General features: G+C 40.0%; 2 protein-coding genes and 1 non-coding gene across 3 annotated transcripts in view; 2 read left to right on the forward strand and 1 right to left on the reverse strand.

The window, feature by feature from the left end:
• The first annotated feature begins 35 nt into the window (after window positions 1-35).
• Window positions 36-7,644, forward strand: LOC124284992 (myosin-2 essential light chain-like). The gene is made up of 6 exons (XM_046721132.1): window positions 36-146; window positions 260-287; window positions 1,103-1,243; window positions 2,735-2,899; window positions 6,139-6,216; window positions 6,772-7,644. Exons 1-6 carry the CDS (start codon window positions 144-146, stop codon window positions 6,798-6,800), a joined length of 444 nt encoding a protein of 147 aa, XP_046577088.1. The 5' UTR covers window positions 36-143; the 3' UTR covers window positions 6,801-7,644.
• A 6,252-nt stretch (window positions 7,645-13,896) lies between these two features.
• On the forward strand, window positions 13,897-13,969 carry Trnar-ccg. The gene has a single exon. It is a non-coding gene; the product is annotated as a tRNA-Arg (tRNA).
• Window positions 13,970-22,141: 8,172 nt separating this feature from the next.
• LOC124284991 (neurexin-4-like) overlaps window positions 22,142-24,199 on the reverse strand; it is a 31,100-nt gene continuing 29,042 nt past the window's right edge. The window contains exon 25 of the mRNA XM_046721131.1: window positions 22,142-24,147. Within this exon, the coding sequence (XP_046577087.1) occupies window positions 23,957-24,147 (191 nt within the window). The 3' untranslated portion in view covers window positions 22,142-23,956. The remainder of the gene's footprint in view (window positions 24,148-24,199) is intronic.

The following is a 24,199-nucleotide window of genomic DNA, read 5'->3' on the forward strand; positions in this document are numbered from 1 at the left end:
AGAATAAAACGCTCACAAAGTTTGAGATTCATCTGAAGATGCAATGCAGCCAGTCTACTGAAAGTAGTTGCGCTACAAGTAGTATATAAGAAACCTGTACATACCGGAAGTAAAGTGATTCATCCTTCATTGTAGAGTTCAAAATGGTGAGTAGAGATGTGAATTGAGAGAAAGAGATCGATTTATTACACATGTACGATCGTATTACTTTTGTCATGGAATTGCATTACGTTACATTTGCTCTTTATCTTTCTTGTAGGCGAAACTTTCAGAAGATCAGATTGTTGGTAAGTAGACACCCATCATTCGAACTGTGACTTGTCAAGGGCTTGTCAACAGTTGCAAATATCTAGGCCGCCTTTTTATACAGGAAAGTTAATAAGACTTTGATGAGGGAATAGCGTTATATCAAAGTAATAATGTATTCTAATGCTTCAACTGGCACTATCGATGAGAGATCGCATGTTAGATAAAAGTTAATATCGATACGTGTCAAAACAAATAAACTGAATAAAGGTGGAAGAGAGACCACACCCATTTCCTTGTGCAGACAATCCTCACCATCATAGGCGGATCCAGGGGTTGGGGGGTAGGTATGCAGTGGTGCTCACCCCACTTTTGCCCTGAAAGTTTATTAATTGACCATTGAAACTCGGGTGAAAATGAAGTGTGCACCCCACCTTTTCTCAATAGTGTGCACCCCCCCTTTCTCAAAAAGCTGTTTCCGCCCCTGCCCATCATCATGGATATGTGTTTTGGGTAAGAGTTCCTCCCGTTCCCCCATCCCAAATAATATTTATTCTTTAATGTACTAAAATTATTAACAAAACCTAACACAACAATTACTTGAGAATGCACAAAAGTAACTAAAACCCCCAAATTAATTACAATATATAGGGTTGAACCACCTTGCGTTACCTCTGTTAATCAGTTACCCAAAAAATATTGGGAAACGGAAAGGAACTCTTTCCGTAAGATGAATTCCATGATATTGCATTTGGAAAGTGCCCTCTCAAAGTGCTGGAAAATAGATTCCTGCCTCATAGTACAAAGTACACAATTGTGTTTGGCATTTGGAAAGCTAAATGTATGTATTTTGCAGAAATCCAGGAGACTTTCAACCTGTTTGACCAGCGGGGAGACAACAAGATAGCAGCCCACCAGCTGGGAGATGTTCTCCGTGCCCTCTCACAGAACCCCACAGAGAGTGAAATAAAGAAATGTGGATATGCTTCCAACCCAGGTACAATACTTACATTCACAAAGTACTGTGAATATCAGTTGCGTTGTGCGACTGTTATGTAGTGTGTTTTTTTAAGACATCGTCTCTGTAACACTGGATAAACTTTATAAGTTGCAGTTGCTAGATTGATTTTAACATGATGACTACTGAGGTTTGAAAATCTTGCGTATGACTTTCAGAGAGGTGGTAGTCATTCTAATCAACCTGTAATTTTATGCCGTGAGATAACTTGTATATTTCAATTGTCACGAGTGAGTTTATTTCTCCAAAACAAATTTCTATTTAATTGCAGACTATGTGCCAAAATGTTCATGGTATTGTAAGACCCTAGCAAGCAGTAACATCACAAGTTTTTTCAGTTCAATTTATTTTAGCGAACTCAGTCCAAACAATTCTCCTTAGGGTAACTTGCTGCTATTAGCATCAGAACAACCATGCAACATTTAGTAATTTCCTCTGTTTACTTCCTGTTGGTTCTGATGATTGCCAGCTGTAAATATCATAGTAAACATCAGCTAAAAATGTTTACGGTATGCATTGACTTAGATTGGTACAAAACATGAGTGGAAATAATTTTGAAATGGTTTATATCAGAAACATAATGAATAGTTCTAAAATGTATTTTTGCAAAGCAGGTATAAGTATATTATGATCATGATGCTTCTTTCGCCTGGTGGGCGGTGGGGTAGCCTGGTGGTTAAAGCATTCGCTCGTCACGTCGAAGACCGGGTTCGATTCCCCACATCGATACAATGTGTTTCTGGTGTTCCCCTGCGGTGATATGGCTGGAATGTTGCTAAAAGCGGCATAAAACTACACTCAGTCAGCAGTCGTTCGTCTGGTTGAAGTAGGATAACTCCATAGATTGTTGGAGGGAGTGGGTTGTACAGTCTCCTCGTGTCGCAATTCACTTTGCAGTGTTGAGTCCATTGGGCTTACCAGAAACCTAGGATTGTGGGATTTATTCATAGTTTGCCCCCACGAGTTTCTACATTTGTCGCCACCATACCCATGAACTTGAGTTTCACCAAACTGGCCAAGGTGCAGGAACTGCATCACTTTCTGTTTTTCCCCCTGACATGAAGTTGACAACCAGTTAAATAACTGGAATACTTACCAAAGTGGCATAAACCCAACTCTCGGTCTACTACTTTTTAAACTGGTTCAGACAAATAGTTAACATTATACCTTGCCTCACAACGTTAAAATAAGGTACTTGTTGGTCCCTGCCTGGCGCTCGGCATTAATGGGTACAACAAGGACTGGTCGGCTCGAGTCAGTATAATGTGTCTGAGTGGGGTATTCATGCTTCACTGCGGCATGGTATCTCAGTGGGCTAGCACTATAAAACCAGCTTAAGTCTGGGCTAGTACAAGCAGCCGCACATACACATGCATGCATGTTGTCATATGAGCGAAATATTCTCAAGCACGACGTTAAACCCAATTTCACCTCACCTTGCCTCACAGCAGTTTGATCTGAACATTTCAGATGCCCGCATCTCCTTCGAGGTGTTCCTCCCCATCTGGCAAACAGTCTCCAAGAACCGCACGGTCCCGCCACTAGAAGACTTCATCGAAGGGTTCCGGGTGTTCGATAAGGATCAGAACTTCTACATCTCCAGTGCTGAATTGAGACATATACTCACGTCACTAGGTAATTGCAGAGCTCCAGATAATTGTTTTGCAATCTGGATATTTTACCCATGGTGTCTGTTATAAATGGGTACTGCTGATCTTCAGTGGGTACTTAAATTTTCCGATACCCACCCTTTTTTTAATGGTTATTTTCTATGTCAGTAATTTAAAAAATGTTAAAAAAGATAACTACAGTGGAAGCCCTCTAAACTGATAGCCCACTAATCCGGCATGCTGTCTATATCGGCACTAGCATTTGGTCCCGGCAGAAGTTAGTTAATTTATGATCATTTACATTCCCTCTAATCCGGTGTCAGTCTGTTCCGTATTTCAGCACAATAAAGACCTCTCAATTGACTGTTGTACAGTAATTAATAGTGGTGGTCTGATTAATTGAAATAATCGAAGATTGGTCGCAGTGACTAGACGACCAAGCAATTAATCATGTTTTCTCATAATCGAACACAAACAATTCTTGAACACTTGTTTTTATCAACAATATTTTTCACAAGGTTGGTTTTGTCTGTTACATTTCATAAGCACTACAAGCTTGTTCCAAGTCATCAATGAATTTATCTTAAAGACATCAAGAAATTTATGTTCCTAACATACTAGTCATCCTTTAAAGATGTGAAATTTTACCCAAAAAAAACCCCAAAATAAGTACATGTTTTTTCCATATATTTTTGTGCATCAACAAATTTCATAAATGACGCTCACCAATTATTTTCGATGATTGATCGGTGGTAATGAACCAATTCCAAACACTAGTAATTAACGCTCTTTAAACCGGTATCCGGTATCTTGGCTCTCCTGTTAAATGGCTGATTGGCTAAAAGGTGTATTAACAACAAAGTAGTTTACAATCAGCATTAAGCTCATTGATGTTGTCTGATAAAAGGAGTATGGATAAGGATTAGGCCTAAGTAGGTGAGGTAAATTGGTGAGTGACACGTGTCATTTGTATTATAAATTACTGTAATTGTCGTGTGAGTGAAAACAGTAAATTTGACAAAATTAACACACTGACGCATGATTGTTTTTTGACTGCATGCAGTAAAAATATGCCCATTTCTGGCCGTTTTGAAAGAGAAAGCTATATTCAGTTTGCTCCAGAATTAAATGTCAACGAGTTTAAGCAGGTCAAAGAGGCACACGGAAGATCATTCTCAGGTTGAAAAGGGAAACTTTCTCTAAACCGTCACGCCCTCTATACCGACATTTTTGCCAGTCCCACCGAATGCCGGTTTAGAGGGCTTCCACTGTATAGCCAATTGTTTCTCCTTAGACATTAACATGGTCATTGTTTAAAGACAAATACATGTCATATCTGATCGTTTAGACATCTGAATACTTGGGGTACCATCACTAGCCCACACACTTGTAAGGGACAAACTTATCTTTGCCGACTGACAATAAGTCTCCGAGTTATAATTGGTCTACAGCATCCCATGCTTGTCATAAGAGTTGACTAATGGGATCGGGTGGTCAGGCTTGCTGACTTGGTTGACACAAGTCATCGTATCCCAATTGCGTATATCGATGCGCATGCTGTTGATCACTGTCTTGTCTGGTGTAGACTCCATTCTTTACAGACTGCCACCATATTGCTGTGTGCGGCGTAAAACTAAGCTCACTCACGCACTCACTCACAGGGAAAGGAATGTAATGTAATGTCAGCTCCTGATGCATTTTAGCTGACTGAAGAACGATCATGGAATGTGATGGATCAGACCAGGTTGATAGTGGGTCATGTAACATGATGATCTTTATCTCTCATCTAAAGTATAGACATATGGCCACATTGTAACAATTAATATCTAATTTTAATGTCATGCTGTATAGAATGGGCTCAGAATGAAAACGTTTCCTCAAGCATGTCCAGGGTTTGTATGATGATGGAAGGGAGATAATTCAGTGCTTAATGCAAGATAGATCATTATGCAACAACCATTACGTGTGCGTGGCTAAGGTTCAGGTTTGGTTGTGGGGGTACGATGACATGTGTCAACCAAGTCAGCAAGCCTGACTACCTGGTCCTGTTAGTCAAGCCTCTTACGACAAGCATGGGTTGCTGAGTTTCAATTATTTACTGATATGTCCCATTGCTGAAGTGTTGCTTTCAAGTACAACTTGTTATGGTCATTGTCAGTGAGAAATCTCCCCTGTATGAGTGATTGTCTGTATTTTGACAGCTGGGGACCGCCTCTGTGGTGTAGTGGTTAGAGTGTCCGCCCGAGAGCGTAAGGTTTTTTGGTTCGATCCCCGACCGCTTCATACCAAAAGACGTTAAAATATGGTACTTGTTGGTCCCTGCCTGGTGTTCGGCATTTAATGGGTACAAGGACTGGTCGGCTCGGAGTCAGTATAATGTGTCTGAGTGGGGTATTCCTGCTTCACTGCGGCATGGTATCTCAGTGGGCTAGCACTATAAAACCGGCTTAAGTCTGGGCTAGTACAAGCAGCCGCACATACACATACACACGCATGCACGTTGTCATATGAGCGAAATTTTCTCAAGCACGACGTAAAACCCAATTTCACCTCACCTCACTTGACAGCTGGGGGAAGGGAGAAGGGCTTGAACTTGAGGCTTATGGCTGGGAGATATATTGTATTATCTGTAGTGAGCACCCTGGGTGGTTAAAAATTTATGTCACATCTATTGATTTTGTTACTTATTTTGGGGATCCAGGAATAGTCAGTTGCTTGTTGTTTGTCTTAGACTAATGGAATAGTACCTGTTTCCATCCCAGATGAAACAAAGGTACCACTGTCTCAGGTGAAACAAAGGTACCACTGTCTCAGGTGAAACAAAGGTACCTCTGTCCCAGGTGAAACAAAGGCACCTCTGTCCAAGTTGAGACAAAGGTACCTCTGTCCAAGTTGAGACAAAGGTACCTCTGTCCAAGTTGAAACAAAGGTACCTCTGTCCCAGGTGAAACAAAGGCACCTCTGTCCAAATTGAAACAAAGGCACCACTGTCCCAGGTGAAACAAAGGCACCTCTGTCCAAGTTGAAACAAAGGCACCACTGTCCAAGTTGAAACAAAGGTACCACTGTCCCAGGTGAAACAAAGGCACCTCTGTCCAAATTGAAACAAAGGTACCACTGTCCCAGGTGAAACAAAGGTACCACTGTCCCAGATGAAACAAAGGCACCCCTGTCCCAGATGAATCAATTCTGACTGTTCCATGTCTTACTTTGAGGATAAGATATGTGTCACATCCCATCACTGGAGGTGAATCTGTGTTGCAGGGGAGAAGCTGACAGACGATGAAGTGGATCAGCTGTTCCAGGGACAGGAAGACGCACAGGGAAACATCAACTATGAAGGTAAGGAAACAGTGCCAGTTGACACTCGTCAAACAAGGGTACAAAAATACATGATCTTGACTACCAGTTGTCAGACTTCCAGTTTTGTAAAAATTCTGTAGCTGAGTTGGTGAGATGGCTGACTTTGTGTGCCCGACTGAGGGTTGGTTCAAATCCTGGATAGGACTCAACCCCCTCAATTACAACTTACTTAGCATCCCAAATATAACATGTTATGTCATACTGTTATTGTTTATAAAAAATGAACTATGCTTCTGTGTTCATAAGCATCTGCAAGTTAGTTGGGTAATTTGATTTCTGTTGCATATTCTATGCACATACACAGTGTATGTGGAGCTGTTGTGAAGGGCGGTGGGGTAGCCTATTGGTTGAAGCATTCGCTGGTCATTCTGAACACCCAGGTTCAATTCCCCACATGTACAATGTGCGAAGCCTATTTCTAGTGTCCCCTGCATGATATTGCTGAAATATTGCTAAAAGCAGTGTCAAACTAAACTTCCTCTGCTGTTTTGCATATATACCTGTGTTTTCACTACACATTTTATTTGTTTGCAGAGTTCATCAAGATGGTCATGAATGGATGAAGTTCTGTGGATCCTTGTTGAAGATCAAAGCCAACACCATGTCGTTACAGTTTTGACATCAACTTTTAAAATCAACTGAGATACATTTATGGGCATTGTGAAGACTTTGAATCTTTTGTAAATACTTGAACTGTGAAACAAGAAAAGTATCAGCCCTTTATCTTCAACTCATTACATTTTTATGTAACGAGACAATCTGGCACAAAAACCTTGGTCATTTCTGTTAATTTTTGTCAGTTATCATGCCCAAAGATGAATTTTTGTCTTGTTAATGAAATCATACTGTTGATACATAACTTGAGTATGTTTTCAAGAACCTCTGCTATCTGGCTTTAACTGATTTTCTTGTTTTGCTGTTTACGCTAGCTTCGTGTTCATTATACCACCATTTATCACTTATGCTTATAACTTCCACATGCAAGACACTATACTTTTTCCCAAACGTACAATTTTAGTACAACCTTTCAAAATCGACATACATTGTATTACAGATACATTTACCGTATGAATCTTTGAAGAGACATCCTAATCACGTCTCCATTTAATCATGATTTGTGGGATAGGATCAAGAGTTTCATTGTATACTGTGTCCCATGTTATGGATGAGATACTTTCAGTGTTCTGTTTTGATGTGATGGCTAGTGGAGTATTGGGACAAACAAAAGAATTCTCTTTTTGAAAGAACCTTAACTTCAGAAATTTCAGATTCTTCATTTATAAAAGTATACAAGTTGAAGAGATAGGTTAGGAAACATTATATACACATTTAATGCTATATTTATACCTGGTATATATATCATTCCATACAATCGTAGATGAAAGAATAAACGCATTATAAGAAGAATGTTTTTGTGTTTCTTTGGTATTGTATTCTGATCCAAGACAATATCAACATTAGGAGTTCTTGCTCTTTTAGGACATGCTCACTGTGATAGTAAATATACTGAGGAAAAAAAATAATGGAACACAAGAAAATTCAAGGGTTCCTTTAATGTTTTCCAGTTTTCATCACCAGCTTTGAATAGCGCTGTGGGAGGAATCTGAAAATAACTAAAGGAACACTGCCATGAAGTGCTGTTCCCTTATTTGTTTCCCTCAGTATATATTATAAATCTTGGGAAATCCTCTTTTACTGCATCTGTGTTGAGTCTGAGGTAACCCGTGAAAATCCGGATTTGAATGGGCTTCACACATTGTACCCATGTGGGGAATCGAACCAGGTCATTGGCGTGACGAGCGACGCTTTAACCTCTAGGCTACCCCACCGTCCCCTTCTGACACTGAAACCTTATGTGCATGTCTTTTCTACTTACGATAATTGAGCGTTTTATTGATTATCGATCATGCCACTCATCCGTCGTCACTCGCCCCTTTCGAGTTGCATCCCACGCTTTGCACATCACAACAACGTGACGAAAAATTGATTTTCTTCATGACACCATTCAACATAAACTAAAAAATAATAAACATTATTATTAAACATTGTTACTCAGATTTGCGATTTGATTTACGAATATATTGCTTGAATTGAAAACCGTGTGAAAAACGTGATGTATGATTTGCTCATGGTCGTATAGTGTGTTTTAAAAGTTTGATTTACGAAAATATTGCTTGAAAAACGTGATGTATAATTAGCTCGAGTCATAGTAGTATGTGTTTTAAAGTATCAATTTACAGGATGTAACACAAACGTAACATACACTATCTTATACGACAGAGGCCTCATACTATAAAAAAAAACCGTGGATTTGGAGTAAGAATTGATCCCCCGCAACCAAATATACACATGGCAAGAAGTATCGCAGCACCCCATATATTTCATGGAATCATTTTTCATGTTAAATCATTATACTGTCAGACCTCAATTTAAAATTCAATCTGGATAAGTTAACCCGCTAGGAACAACTAAATCGCAAATTTAAACGGAAGAAATACGAAAAACTGAGAAGACTGAGACTTATTCAGAGAAGCAAATGTGGAAAAAGACTAAATTTGTAGCACTGTTAACTATGGTCGTACATCATATAATACCAACAACTAAACACAATGTCAGTATCTGGTGTAACCTACTCCAACTGCAATAGCATCCCTTACCCTCCTCCTCATTGACGTTGAATTTGACGTTGCGTTCCGTTCTTGGAGGAGAGCCAATACGTCGAGATTTTGTACTGGAGGATCTCTCTGGCGTATTGTGCCACCTATTATGTCCCAAACATGCTCCATGGGATTGAGTTGTTCACTTCTGGTTAAGGTAAAGTTGCTATCGACTCTTGACGAAAGAGATCACCAACGACACTTGCACGATATGGCCGAGCATTGTCGTCCATGAAGACAGGCCTTGTGTTCAGAAGGTGGTCATCAAAATGTGGTGCAACAACCCTGTCTAGGATGGCAGCGATGTACCGTTGTCAATTTAGATTTTTTCAGATCGTCACAAGATCCAGTTTACAGTCATGTGAGGGGCACCCCCACACCATCAACCCAGCCAAACGTACGTGCTCCAAAAAATTCCGTTGTGCATATGCAATGTTTCTGCGTAAAAGTCATGAAACAGAAATCTACCGGTATATACTTTTATCCGACCCTTCCCCATAACGAAGAATGAGAACAGTTTTATGGATAATGGCACTTGCTTAACAACGACATTAGAATCTATGTCGAAACGTTGCTTACACAAAATAGAGAAGTTGTATATCCATAAAATTGTCCTCATTCTTCATCTCCTCAACTTCAAGAATGAAGTCAAAGAAGACTTCCCTATGACGTCAAAATAAAGTGACGTCGAGCTTATCGAATTGTCCGAACAGTTCATATTGGCTTGATGACAGGTACACTTATTGCACGTGATGCTTGCCTTTAATCGCAGCACATGCATATCTAAAATCAATGTACGGTGCTCCCGAAGGGTCAAAATAATCAAACACAAACAAATGTGATCATGATATGAATATAAATGGCTATGGGGGTTAAAATTCATATTTGTTGCGTAACTTTTTCCATGCGCATATACCGGATTGTCGGATCAGTGGCTTGATCGACTGCGTGTCGTATTACCCCGACAGCATACCCATGATCTCGATCACCTGTTTGTCTGGTCCAGACTTAGTTGTTAAATCTCATATAGTTGAAGGTTGGTAGAGGGGTTAGATAAGAAACAAATATAAGGAATATTAGTGGACATAACCTAGTGTGTATAAGTTGGGAAAATATATTATACATACCAGGGGTGCCGTTGTACAAGCAACTTCAGCGCTCCGACTGTCGTAAGTCTATGTTAAGGTAAGAGAGTTAATCTTAGCCTAAGATCTCTTATTCAACGGCACCCAGGTTAGTAGTTTCTGAAGCAAGTGAGTGAGTTAGTGTGGTTTTACGCCGCTTTTAGCAATATTCCGGCAACATCACAGCGGGGGACACCAGAAATGGGTTTCACACATTGTACGCATGTGGGGAATCGAACCCGGGTCTTCGGCGTGACGAGAGAACACTTTAACCACTAGGCTACCCCACCGCCCCTCTGAAGCACTAGCCTAAACTCTTTGTTGTGGCAGGCTCAAGTCACCTGACCGTCACATAGCCAGAATAGACAGACAGACGGACGGACAGATACACAGACAGATCTTTTCTCCGTATACGGTGACCACGGTCGAATGCTATAAGTAAAATCTGTCATGTATTTTTACCTTGGAAGGAATATCCAATTAGGCACAAATAAATCATTCCGATATTGTTGCATCATGGCAGGTTTAAAGGTTTGTTGTCCACGACGCATGTTTACTTCCATGTCGCAAACACACAAAATATGATTAAAAACCCTCTTCTACACGCTGCCATTGGCTGGATCTGCTGACAAAGCATTCCTGGACATGCACTGTCGCCCACTCGTTATTTAAAGCATCCCTAGACAAATTAGTACATGTATACCTCTCACTTGCTGGAGCATCTCGCGACCAGTCAATACCGCCCGCACGGCACACGCTAAACCATCCCACATCTCTCACTGGCTAAAGCACCCCTCGACAAACCAACATCTCTCTCACTGCCTATAAAGCACCCCTCGACAAACCAACATCTCTCACTGCCTATAAAGCACCCCTCGACAAACCAACATCTCTCACTGGCTAAAGCACCCCTCGACAAACCAACATCTCTCTCACTGCCTATAAAGCACCCCTCGACAAACCAACATCTCTCAGTGGCTAAAGCACCCCTCAACAAACCGGCTTCTCTCACTGGCTAAAGCGCCCCTCGACAAACCAGCATCTCTCACTGGCTAAAGCACCCCTCGACAAACCAACATCTCTCTCACTGCATATAAAGCACCCCTCGACAAACCAACATTTCTCACTGGCTAAAGCACCCCTCGACAAACCAACATCTCTCACTGGCTAAAGCACCCCTCGACAAACCAACATCTCTCACTGGCTAAAGCACCCCTAGACAAACCAACATCTCTCTCACTGCCTATAACGCATCCCTCGACAAACCAGCATATTTCACTGGCTAAAGAACCCCTCGACAAACCAACATCTCTCACTGCAAATCAACATATAAAGCCCCCTCGACAAACCAACATTTCTCACTGGCTAAAGCACCCTCGACAAACCAACATCTCTCACTGGCTAAAGAACCCTCGACAAACCAACATCTCTCACTTGCTAAAGCACCCCTCGACAAACCAACATCTCTCACTGCCTATAAAGCCCCCCTCGACAAACCAACATTTCTCACTGGCTAAAGCACCCCTCGACAAACCAACATCTCTCACTGGCTATTTTAATGCACCCCTCGACAAATCAACATCTCTCACTGGCTAAAGCACCCTCGACAAACCAACATCTGTCACTGGCTAAAGCACCCCTCGACAAATCAACATCTCTCACTGGCTAAAGCACCCCTCGACAAATCAACATCTCTCACTGCCTATAACGCACCCCTCGACAAACCAACATCTCTCACTGGCTAAAGCACCCTCGACAAATCAACATCTCTCACTGCCTATAACGCACCCCTCGACAAACCAACATCTCTCACTGGCTAAAGCACCCCTCGACAAACCAACATCTCTCACTGCCTATAACGCACCCCTCGACAAACCAACATCTCTCACTGGCTAAAGCACCCATCGACAAATCAACATCTGTCACTGGCTAAAGCACCCCTCGACAAACCAACATCTGTCACTGGCTAAAGCACCCATCGACAAATCAACATCTGTCACTGGCTAAAGCACCCCTCGAAGCATTCGAGACCAACTCGAGCATTCTTCTCGGCGGGTGGTGACGAAAGCTTGCAGTTTACGAAAACGGGAGATCAACATGATAAAACTAATCTAACACTTAATCTCTTAATATATATAATTCAGATAAACAGTTAAATTGAAAAGGAGCCCAAGTGAGCTCAGAGATTCAGAACCGGAGTAAATCTAGACTTGCTTCATATAGAGCTTTTATCCTGCAGAAAGGGCAGGGCGGAAGAGAATATCATGTGGTTCAGGGACTGTGAGACAGACTATGCAGAAACGAAAACGAATAATTACGAATAGTAGGTACAGAACTTGTAGGGGTATATTGTGCTGAAAACCTAAAACCGATTGGGCGAATATCTTTGGATTTGATCTCACGTTCATATCAGTGTGAGAAATAGCCATTAGCCTGCTAAGCCCGTCGCTAGTAAAACTCCAGTCGGGCCAGTAAATCTCCACAGTCACTGGCCCGACTGTCTAGTGAATTTTTATGGGGTCATTTGGTAAATATATCACTCTCTCCGACTTGTTAAGTTATAAGACACTTTTAAATCATGCATGATTATGGCCTGATAAAAATGACCGTCATATCAGCAGCTTAATGATGAAACTCGTGCCTACATTCAAATTTCGCCCCACTGAATTATTCTGTGAGCTAGTAACTTTCAGACACAGCTAGCCCGACTGGCTAGCAAAATTTGGAAACTATTTCGCACACTGGTTCATATCCTGTTTGTTTTGTGTTTGTTGTTTCTTCATGAAATCAGTAATTTGTTTGCCTTTAGGCCGTTATCTAGCCTTCCTCCAGGCTGAATGCGAAGCCCATGGATGTACATATAGGATTCCATCCTTTAAAGAGGCAAATCTAGATAAGCGCACAGCCTAAGGACGCCAGTCTGTTATTTATATATTTTTTAGAAATTATCATTTAAATTATTGATTATTACCTTAGAGTCTAGCCCCTATCATATTTTATTTCCAGTGTGAGAGATTTTGCTTTGCAGAAAGGTTTATTTAGGTTGTTCAGATGGGGGTTCAACTAGATTAACTCTGAGTTTCTGAATATATATAATTTTGATAGATACAAATATTTTAAATTGGAAAATAGCCCCCGTGAGAAGAGAGATTCAGACTTGCTCAATTTAGGGCTTTAACATTGCCGAAAGGGCGGAGGGGAAAATAATGCGGTTCGGGGAGACAGACTAGCAGCCAAGTGCTCAGTGTCCAACAGTCGCATTATCTTCCATTCAGTCCCGCACTTTCAGCAATGATGAAGTAGCAATTAATGGAAGAAGTCTAGATTTTCTTTAGTCTGAATCTCCGTGCTCACCTGCACTCTTTTCAATTTAGATGGAGTTGTTTGTTTCTGTATCCAAATTATATGTTCTGAGAGACCCGGCGTCAGTCTAGATTTCAGCAGTAAGCCATAATCTTCAACGCCCGTCCCGGTTGTGCCGCACTCGGCTAAAGACTGCTTCCATTTCCCAGTTTATACAGCCCATATACAGTATACATACACATGCCCTGTCAGCTCTTGAGGGTTCCTTTACATAATTACTTCTTAAAATCTATAACCGTATTCATAACTTCCGTTTCGGTGAATTAACAGTGAAGTCTGCACAGTCCGAATGAGAGTAATGCCAATGGCTGATCGTCAGAGCGAGTCTGTACATGCGAGGATTGGCGGCGTTGCTTTGTAAGAAATGATCACAAGTATCGTACTGTTAACATCAAAGTACTTATTAACACATCAAAGTTATTGCAAACTTGCTTTTGAATGAAAATTTGTCTGGTTATGCGGGTAGAGAATATCCCACAAAAGCATACCGGTATTTCTCGCCATTTTGAATCGAAGACCTTGTGGCCTAATGGATAAGGCGTCGGCCTCCGGAGCCGAAGATTGTGGGTTCGAGTCCCATCAAGGTCGTACTTTTTTTATACTATTTTTCTTTTTAATGTTTTATTAAACAAGGATACATGCAACATCCAGAACCACAGATATAACGAATTTTTTTAACTTGTGAAAACGCACTTAAAAGTTTTTGGATTGATGACGTATTTGTTACCACTCGACTTTAAGCTTGAGGCTATAATTATGAAATTATCTAAAAAATATATTGGTCAATACGTTTTGATACATACATGACAAAGAGTCTAGAACTCAAAGAAGTGTTCGTTGTAATCTTATTGATTTGCTTTACAATGGAATGGAATGCGTCACTTAATAAATTTTTAATCAGTGAATCGGAGGAACAAGATAATCACTGTAATGTCACTTTCCACGAAGTTCACCCTAATTTAATCAAATTTCATGTACGTCTTTGTCTCGGTTAAATCATTGTATGAAATATGGCCCGTCCGACCGCCCGAGACGGGCTAGATTTCTGACGGACGGTCTAAATTTACAGCTAGCCAGCCCGATGGTCAGGTAAAAGAATTTTAGATACCATGTTCCATACACCTGAGTAAATTCACCATATCTTAAAATCTACTCATTCATTGTAACTAAAAATTGAGGCATTTTCTTTTGGATTGTCTGGTCTGGTTATATCCATTTGGGGCTGGTAATATTTTGGAGTTACCTGTCCCAGAGACCATGAACCGGTATATGGTCTCTGCCAGCCCTGATGTTGGCTGGTTTTTTTTAGATTATTCCATACACTGGTTAATTGCGAGGCATACATACAACAACAACAACAACTGATAATGACGATGATTAATAGAACAATGCGCTCTCATTCTTATTTTCAGCTCCCTGAGGATCCTACAACACATGCTGCCTTATGAAAGCTCTAGAAGATTTACCGTCACTTTACTATCTTATCCTACCGATTGCCTAGGGTGTTGTGGCCACAGCGTTCGCCCGTCACGCCGCGTACTCGTGTTTGATTCCCTACATGGGTACAATGTGTGAAGCCAAATCCTGGTGTCCCCCGACGTGATATTGTTGGAATTTTGCTAAAAGCGGCGTAAAACCATAGTCACTCACTATTTACTATAAATGAGCAGAGGCATCTTTCAGTCACTTGCCTCAAATGACGCGTGCCACACGCAACATGGGTTTCCGCGCAGAACCGGAACTCGAGAAACAGGAATCTGGCTCTCACATCCATCCTTCGCAACCAACACGAAGACTTGTGACCAACATGCTGAACACATTACAAGTGCCAACACATATGATGTCGCATCACTGGAACTATATAACGCTAAATTATGATGTGTCTTTTAAATCTATACTCACAAGCAAAAAAACGTCAGTACGAAGTGGGCTGGCCACTGCATAATGTTGACACTGTTCTGCTGTAGGAAGTCCTGTGTAGCCCTGGCAGTATGGGCCCGGGCGTTATCATGCTGGAAAATGTTGTTCCGGTGACGTGCGAAATGTGGTATGACGTCGCACCGCTGTGATGCCGCCTAATCTCCCTGGACCAAGGTTCTGGAACACCACAGGACCCACTCTCTGGTTCAGGCCTATTTCACCCCATACCATGATGCTTGCACCTCCCCATGAGTCTTTCCATAACATTGGTCTGAGCAGGGAGACTCTATATGGGAGTGGTCACTCCTCGGAAAGCTCCTAAGCTATGCCTCGGCTCGTCACGTGACCAGTGCAGCCAATATGGCGGCAGCGTAGTTTTAAGATTGAGCCCGGTTTATTTTCAACAGCTGATTACATACGCTGAGTGTTGCGACAACTGAAAACCTACACGTAGAAGATAAGTTACCTATTCTGTCACTTCATTTCAAGTCAAATACTTGTTATTAGTGTCAGTATAAGTACAGTAGCTTTGTAGTAAAGTTTCAAGTGGGCATGTTGTAGCTCACTGGCTTCAATTCTCAGTACACAGCGAAGAAAGACTAACTTATATCGCTAAAAACTTCTTTCACATATTCGTTTAATTTTTAGAAGGGAAATATACCTTTGTTAAAAGGTGTTTGCAAGTAATAGTGATATTTTTATAACTAAAAATTTGTTAGGTGTATTTGAGGTGTGTGAAAATATGACATATCGCCGATCTGCCATTGAAATACTACAGGGCGTTGTTTGAGTGTTTCTAGTTAGTGTTCAAAAACATCTTTCACATACACCTTCAATTTTTATGAGGGGAATATACCATCAGGTGAAAGGTGTTTGCAAGTAATAGTGATAGTTTTATAATTTAAAAAAATTGTTAGTGTGTATTTGAGGTGTGTAAAAATATGACATATCGCCGATCTGCCATTGAAATACTACAGGGCGTTGTTTGAGTGTTTCTAGTTAGTGTTCAAAAACATCTTTCACATACACCTTCAATTTTTATGAGGGGAATATACCATCAGGTGAAAGGTGTTTGCAAGTAATAGTAATAGTTTTATAATTTTAAAAAAAATTTAGTGTGTATTTGAGGTGTGTGAAAAATATGACATATCGCCGATCTGCCATTGAAATACTACAGGGCGTTGTTTGAGTGTTTCTAGTTAGTGTTCAAAAACATCTTTCACATACACCTTCAATTTGTATGAGGGGAATATACCATCAGGTGAAAGGTGTTTGCAAGTAATAGTGATAGTTTTATAATTTAAAAAAATTGTTAGTGTGTATTTGAGGTGTGTAAAAAATATGACATATCGCCGATCTGCCATTGAAATACTACAGGGCGTTGTTTGAGTGTTTCTAGTTAGTGTTCAAAAACATCTTTCACATACACCTTCAATTTTTATGAGGGGAATATACCATCAGGTGAAAGGTGTTTGCAAGTAATAGTAATAGTTTTATAATTTAAAAAAAAATGTTAGTGTGTATTTGAGGTGTGTGAAAAATATGACATATCGCCGATCTGCCATTGAAATACTACAGGGCGTTGTTTGATAAAACATCTTTCACATACACCTTTAATTTTTATGAGGGGAATATAACATCAGGTGAAAATTTTTGCAAGTAATAGTGATAGTTTTTTTGTGTTTTTTTTGTTAGTGTGTATTTGAGGTGTGTGAAAAATATGACATATCGCCGATCTGTTCTGATACGCCATTGGTGCTTGTGATGCTTGAGTGTTATAGTTCTAAAACTTCTTTCTTTCTTGTTGATCTTAGTATTTGACAAAACTGGAAAGGTGTTTGCAAGGCTTTGTGATAGTTCTAAACTTTCTGTTCTTGAGGGGTCTGTGACAGTGTCAGTTAACATTCTGTCAATGCCCATGTCATTCCACACATGCAATAAGATATCTGAATTAGTTACTAATGTAAAAAAATGTCTCAAAGTAGATTTTTTATAAAAAGGACAGCTGATGTTAACATGTGTTCTACCGATAGTTTTGCGTTCTTTAACATGTTTGGGGAGGGATGGCCGTGGTGTATCATTTATTCTTTCATTCATTCACATATGTTCTTTTTCTTAATTTCTTTCATTCATTCACATAAAATTCTTGCTCTTAATTCATTCATTCATTCATTGTAAAATTCCGACCTATACAATACACTGGCTGAAGTACTGTTAAACGCAGCCGAAGTTGCGCTGGGACCGAACCAAGTCACTGTGTGCGTTGGAGCATGACGAGGCACACGTTAATTAGTACAAATGGTAAAGAAAGCAAGCGAGTGACCTATCCCTGTTGTAGAGTATCCCTGGTCTGAGTAACGCTGGTCACGTTGTCGCCATATTCTTGTTCTGCCATCTGCAGTTGATACGCAGTACCGACTCTCATCTGTGAACAGAACAGTTCTCCATTGCCTGTATCGCCAGTTTTGGTGTTGTAGGGCAAACTGTAGACGTTCACGCCGATGACGAGGGATGAGGATAGGTCCACGGTAAGGTCTACGGCAATGGATATGTTCCCGCTGTTAAGACGTCGGCGTACTGTATCAGTACTGATTGGTCTTCCGTGTGTTCCCACTGTCTGGCGTGCTGTTTCGGATGCCTGCATGAAGGGATTCTGTACATGCTGTCGCACAACATGGCGGTCCTGTCGTCTTGTGGTCACCCTTGGTCTGCCATTTGTGGTGTTGGTGTTCCTGCAGTCTGTAGATGGTCCGAACGTTGACCTGGAAGTGATTGGCAACGCCTTGTGCAGTGTGTCCAGCTTCAAGTCTTCCTAGCGCCTGGTTCCCCTGAGCTGTCGTGAGTCGCGTCATCCTGCTGACGTTGTAATGTGAATGTTTCAACCTGGTTTGGGGGTGCACTTTATAGGGCTGGTCCTTGTGAACAACACGTGCAGCATGAGATGCATGAAAAACATGGAGAACACCGTACCATCTCCGAGATCAGGTTGCGTCTTTTAGACCATTTCCTGGGTTCCATTCTGAGTTTGGGAAGGAATGTCTTTGCTCAGTTAAAGTTGGAGATGTTGTCAAAAATATATAATCAAAACATTAAATGAGTTTTCAATTATCCTTTTCTACGAAGGAAAATTCCAAACTGACGTTTCTTTTGCTGCTTAGTATATTAATTCATGTCAATGGATACATGTCAAATGTTGTATGCTTGTTAAGAAATCAAATGATAGATCGTGTGGACAACTCAAGCAGTATTAAACCTTACTGATCATATGTTAAAGTTACTGTTATTAGGGACAGTTCGAAATTTAAGGCTAGATGGGGTGATTATGATTTTAAGGAGTGAGGGGTGTGGGGGTGTCACCCATTTTGTACATAGTAATATTAAAATGTACGCTTAATAAAATTAATATGGGAAGGTGGGATGTGTGTGTGTCTTGTACATGACTTGCAGGGGTGGGTCACTTACTTTGTACATAAATCTTATGATGTGGTGATATTTATTGCGTAACAATGTTCCAAGTGTATTTTCTTGCATCCCTTGCTTTGGCATATAAGGGGAGTTAACTATTGCTTCTCATCTCCCATTACATTTCGAACGGCAGGAAGACCAGCATTGAATGTGATGATCACCGTTCCCTGGATAGTGAATAGTCTCTGCTTAGATTTAGCTCTTTCTTCCATGCATTATGGTGGACAAGAGATGGAGATACTAGAATCGGAGACGCATCACATTGTAATACTTTGCCTGACAATTCATCCCGCTTCTTTCACAAAATGGTATTTTGCAACCTGTGTTCTTCATAACACATAAGGTACCATGCAAATATACCTTCATGGTAGTGTCAGCTATTAATAATAAGAATTATGTCTACGTAATGCACAGTTCTGAAGCGCTCGTAAAATCTTCAACAATCTTCGTCATAAAGATTAAACATCGGCCAGAATGGTGTGCAAATGACCCACATTGGAAACTCCAGTAAGCTGTCTCGATAACACTGCCTAAAGGAAATGCCAGATGTTTACGGACGTGACGTCACGAGGCTAGATTGCACGCGCACCGGTAGGCAGAAAGCAACAATGGTCGCCAACAACGCGAATCGCATGAAAGTTAAACAGTGGTGAGATTATGTGCTGAAGTTTTCTGTAGAGGACCGCGAGCGGTATGTTTCAAAGATACGAGAGATGAATGCAAAGGGAGGGAGGAACAGCCAAGTGTGCGAGAAAGGATGGAGACGGCACAGCACAGGTAATGAATCAATAACTTTGTCGGCACTTGTGCACGTGTCACACGTACACCTGGCTGTTCCTCTCTTGCATTCCTCCCTCGTAACAAATAGTGAACTGTGACAAAATTTTATGATGATTTAAACTACTTTTTATTTTTAGGACATAAATTCTGCAAAACATTCACAGACTTGGTCTGATGTTTTTGACTATAATATGATACCAATCAGGGAAAAGCATTGGATATACGAGGTTGGTCATTTGCATAGCAGACACTATTCCGGCGCAGCGATGACTTTGCGTAACATCACTGTCACAGGCTAATTTGCATATTACGTGACCGGAATTTATCTCGTTTGTAAACAAACGCGCATATTCGTAAGTAAGAAGATACTGGCCCAACGCAAGCGATTCGGTGCGGTCTTCATAATGTTTTTGTTATATAGATAATCTTCTACAACTGCGACCGTAAGGTTTATGACAACAGGATGTATATAAAAGGGGTGGGTCGCTTGCTCTCCATAAGGCTTTGATGACAGCACGTGGAGCCGTACAACCCATGTAAACAAAGGATCGCTGCGCATATCGAAATAGTGTTACACGTTTTAGGATGTTTTCAGTGAAACTAAGCCATTCTAACAATGATGTTTAATTAGATGTGTAGACACATCAAAATGAAGAGTTAAGAAATATGTACATTAATGATTATATTGATTCTTTGCCGAACTAATGAAAGCTGCATCCCTTACAAAGTGTGCACTCAATATTTCAACCAATGAAATCTTTCGTTATAGAAATCTTTTCGTTATAGATAACCTCAAGTTTTTTCACTACGGAAATGGATAATTGCGCATGCCGTAATGGTTACAGGAAGTTTACTAAACATTGTGAATTGTTGTAATGTTCATTCTTGGCGATATAGTGATGGTGGGGTAGCCTAGTGGTTAAAGCGTTCGCTCGTGACCCCGAAGACCCGGGTTCGATTCCCCACATGGGCACGATGTGTGAAGCCCATTTCTAGTGTCACCCGCCGTGATATTGCTGGAAGATTGCTAAAAGCGGCGTAAAACCATACTCACGCACTTGGCGATATACATGTTGTTTGCTGAGTAATTTTGTAATAATGGAAACCAGATGGTTTCAGATAAAGAACTGTGCATCTTGAAGGACCATCTAAGTAATATTTCATGAGCCATTACTTTCTATCGTGATGCCGTAATTTAATGGATGATTTCGTAATTATTACGAGAAATCATACGGGTAGGCACCTCTGCATGATGTATCAGTGTAATACTTAAAGAGGTGAAAGATAACCTGATCCATTCATAATACTGTGGTTAATTCGTCAAGGTATGTCCCGATTCATTCATATTTTGATAGATAATCTGTCAACGCGTGGCCTAATTCATTAAAATTTCTATAGGTAATCTGTCATTGTGTGGCCTAATTCATTCAGTTTATCTGTCATCACCTGGCCTAAGTCATTGAGTTTATCTGTCATTGCATGACCTAATTCATTGAGTTTATCTGTCATCGCGTGGCCTAAGTCATTCAGTTTATCTGTCATCACGTGACCTAATTCATTCATTTTGCTAGTGTATCAGCCATTACACATGACCTAATTCATTCAGTTTATGTCATCGCGTGACCTAATTCATTCATTTTGCTACAGTGTATCAGCCATTACACAACATGACCTAATTCATTCAGTCTGTCATCGCGATGACCTAATTCATTCATTTTGCTACAGTGTATCCGCCATTACACAACATGACCTAATTCATTCAGTTTATCTGTCATCGCGTGACCTAATTCATTCATTTTGCTAGTGTATCAGCCATTACACATGACCTAATTCATTCAGTTTATGTCATCAGCGTGACCTAATTCATTCATTTTGCTACAGTGTATCAGCCATTACACAACATGACCTTATTCATTCAGTCTGTCATCGCATAGTGACCTAATTCATGCATTTTGCTACAGTGTATCCGCCATTACACAACATGACCTAATTCATTCAGTCCATCTGTTATCAATGACCTAATTCATTCATTTTGCTATAGTGTATCGACCATTACACAACATGACCCATCCTCTACTGTAATTAATCTGTCACTGCATGACATCCTAGAATGTTGTCATACTATCAATAAAGTTGTCAACAAAAACAGGGACCTCTGAACTACTTACGAAAGAGTCGCACTTGAATGAAGTTTCCGGGCCCAGTGTTGTGAACCATGACACCATCTGTAGATGTGTGGAATTGGTACCAGATGTCACCTGCATTCTCAGCCTCAAATATTGCAGTATGATTATTCTTTCTTTTTGAAAGCGATAATTATGTGCTTTATTGTTAACCCTAACTCCTTAATTATGCTTTCTATGCTCAAAGCACTGTTTTAATATTAAAAACGTCAACTGATTAGTGTGTCCTGGAATACCTTTATGATGTTTCATCACGATCACATCCTACTGGGTACCCACTTACTGCTGGGTGAAGAGACATATTCGGAAAGGTCACTTGTCTTAGGCAACACCACAAGTGCTTGAGTGAGGCAGAGCAAAGCAACATTGTCAGAAACTCATTCAAAATGAGAAACAAAATCAAAGCAAAATATCATGATTATAATTTTATTACAAATTATGTTGAGCATGTTCATATCTACAACAATGATCGGAGGATGGTCGGCACAGTATCAACACTTAACTGGACATAAACATACAAGTAAATACACTATTAACAAATAACCGACTAAAGAGATTTTTGATTAAATGAGGAATACTTTGTAAGAGAAATTTGAACTACAAAATTTCATGAATATAATATTTTTAGTCTGTAAGACTGTTAGCATGCAGTGAAATAATGGAAAATTCTTATTACAAACCCAGTAAAAAATTACGTGACATGTTTGATATGATAACTGTGCAAAAACAATGTTGACTGTGAAGCACCAATCTTAACTTTTTATTCAATTCAAGCTTACTGGCACTTCACAATAAGACTACTCTACCTTTGCCATTATTGCTTCATTAACAGTTAACAAATGTAGAAAAATATGGAATGATACTTATATTACAACTTCACCTGAAAAATGATTATGTAAATGGCATTATGTAAAAATATGTACACTATGTACAGAAATAAAAAAAATTAAAAAATTAAATCTGAACATGAATTTGAAATGATCAATGTGTTCATTATGTAAAAATTAAAAATCTTTTGAGTTTATGGAATTCATAAATGACACCTGTCACTCTCTCTCAGCTAAAACTGCTGTTATCAAAATTAATTCAACTTCAATATGCCTCAATTTAATCTAATCAAAGTACACTATTTTTAATTCTATTGTTTTAATTAAAGGTATGTTTAATATATAGCATTGTACAAAAACAGGAGTATGTATGAAGTCTGGATTTAAGTTCCTGACTTTGAGAGTACAAGGATTGCATTTGGTCAACAGTGCCACAAACGCCTGCCATATGCTCTAATTCCAGACTTATAAGTTAACAAAATATACCTCATATTCAACTGCAACCCATTTTTCATAGTAGATTGGTTATTCGCCGAATGACTGAAAGGTAGAAACTAGGGGATAATTTTATGAACAAGAGACGGATGAATTCTGTATTTCTGACTATAATATGACAGATGAATTCCGAGTACTTTACTAAGAGAGGTAGACAGACTTAGTAAGCATCACATCTAGATGAACTGACAGACTTAGCATACTGGTACTTTACTCTTTACTTAGAGAAATGAATTTACCATACTTAACACTTTACTAAGACAAATGACTTTGCCAGACTTAACCCTTTACAAAGCCTTCAAGGTGGCTTGTTGAAATTGTGGATAGGGAACTCCTTGTGCTTGGGTGAAGTCACTTAAGTACAGGTATACATTAAATGACTTTGCAGGCACTGTGCTGAACTGATTCATGGCAATTGTTGTTGTTTTCAACATAAATCAACCCAGTTACTTACTTTAAATAGAAACAACTATTTAGATCTTTCTTTTTAATAAAAAAAGAAAAAAGAAATGCTTAATTGAATTCCAACACGAAGGTATGGAAGAGAAGTGCCTCATAAAGCTGCCAAATGGGTCACCCTGATGCTAAAACAACTGTATTCCCCAAACCTATCCTATATCCAGACAGTTGGATAATGTCTTGCGGTGAGTTATTGTAAAGTTTGGGGTTAAATAGCGTTATGACAACTAATGCTGGCTGACTTATCTCTACAAATTACAATTATAATAAATTACAAATTATTTAAAGTTGCAGCATGAACTACACATATACAGATCTCTCTCTTAAATCATATTCAATTAAATCTTCACACAGGTCATATCAAGAAAGATATGGAAGTCTTAGATTTAAAAGCTCTGATCAATATTAATGTTCATATCATTCACACGTAATGTAATCGGAGCTCCCTAGATAAACCATTCCTGTTTCTTGGCTATATCCGGAAGTCCAGTTTGGTTATAAACAACAGCAGTGTCTGGGTTGTCGGCGTACTCGGCTCCCTTGGCCTCCTTGGTGTCGTAGTCGCCGCCAGAACATCGCAGCTTGGCCAGGACGAAGATAAAGATGATGATGAGGATGAAGATGAGAGCCAGCACAACTGAAACACAGAAGACGATTGTTACAAATGTTGCGTTTTCCTTTCACAGAAT

The sequence above is a fragment of the Haliotis rubra genome, unplaced genomic scaffold (assembly GCF_003918875.1).
Source record: "Haliotis rubra isolate DU_JTF1 unplaced genomic scaffold, ASM391887v1 Scf35, whole genome shotgun sequence".
Lineage (NCBI taxonomy): Eukaryota > Metazoa > Mollusca > Gastropoda > Lepetellida > Haliotidae > Haliotis > Haliotis rubra.

Coding starts and splice junctions, on each gene's coding strand:
- LOC124284992 (XM_046721132.1), top strand. Junction 288..1,102: donor TTCAGAAGATCAGATTGTTG/GTAAGTAGACAC, acceptor TGTATTTTGCAG/AAATCCAGGAGACTTTCAAC. Junction 6,217..6,771: donor GGGAAACATCAACTATGAAG/GTAAGGAAACAG, acceptor ATTTGTTTGCAG/AGTTCATCAAGATGGTCATG.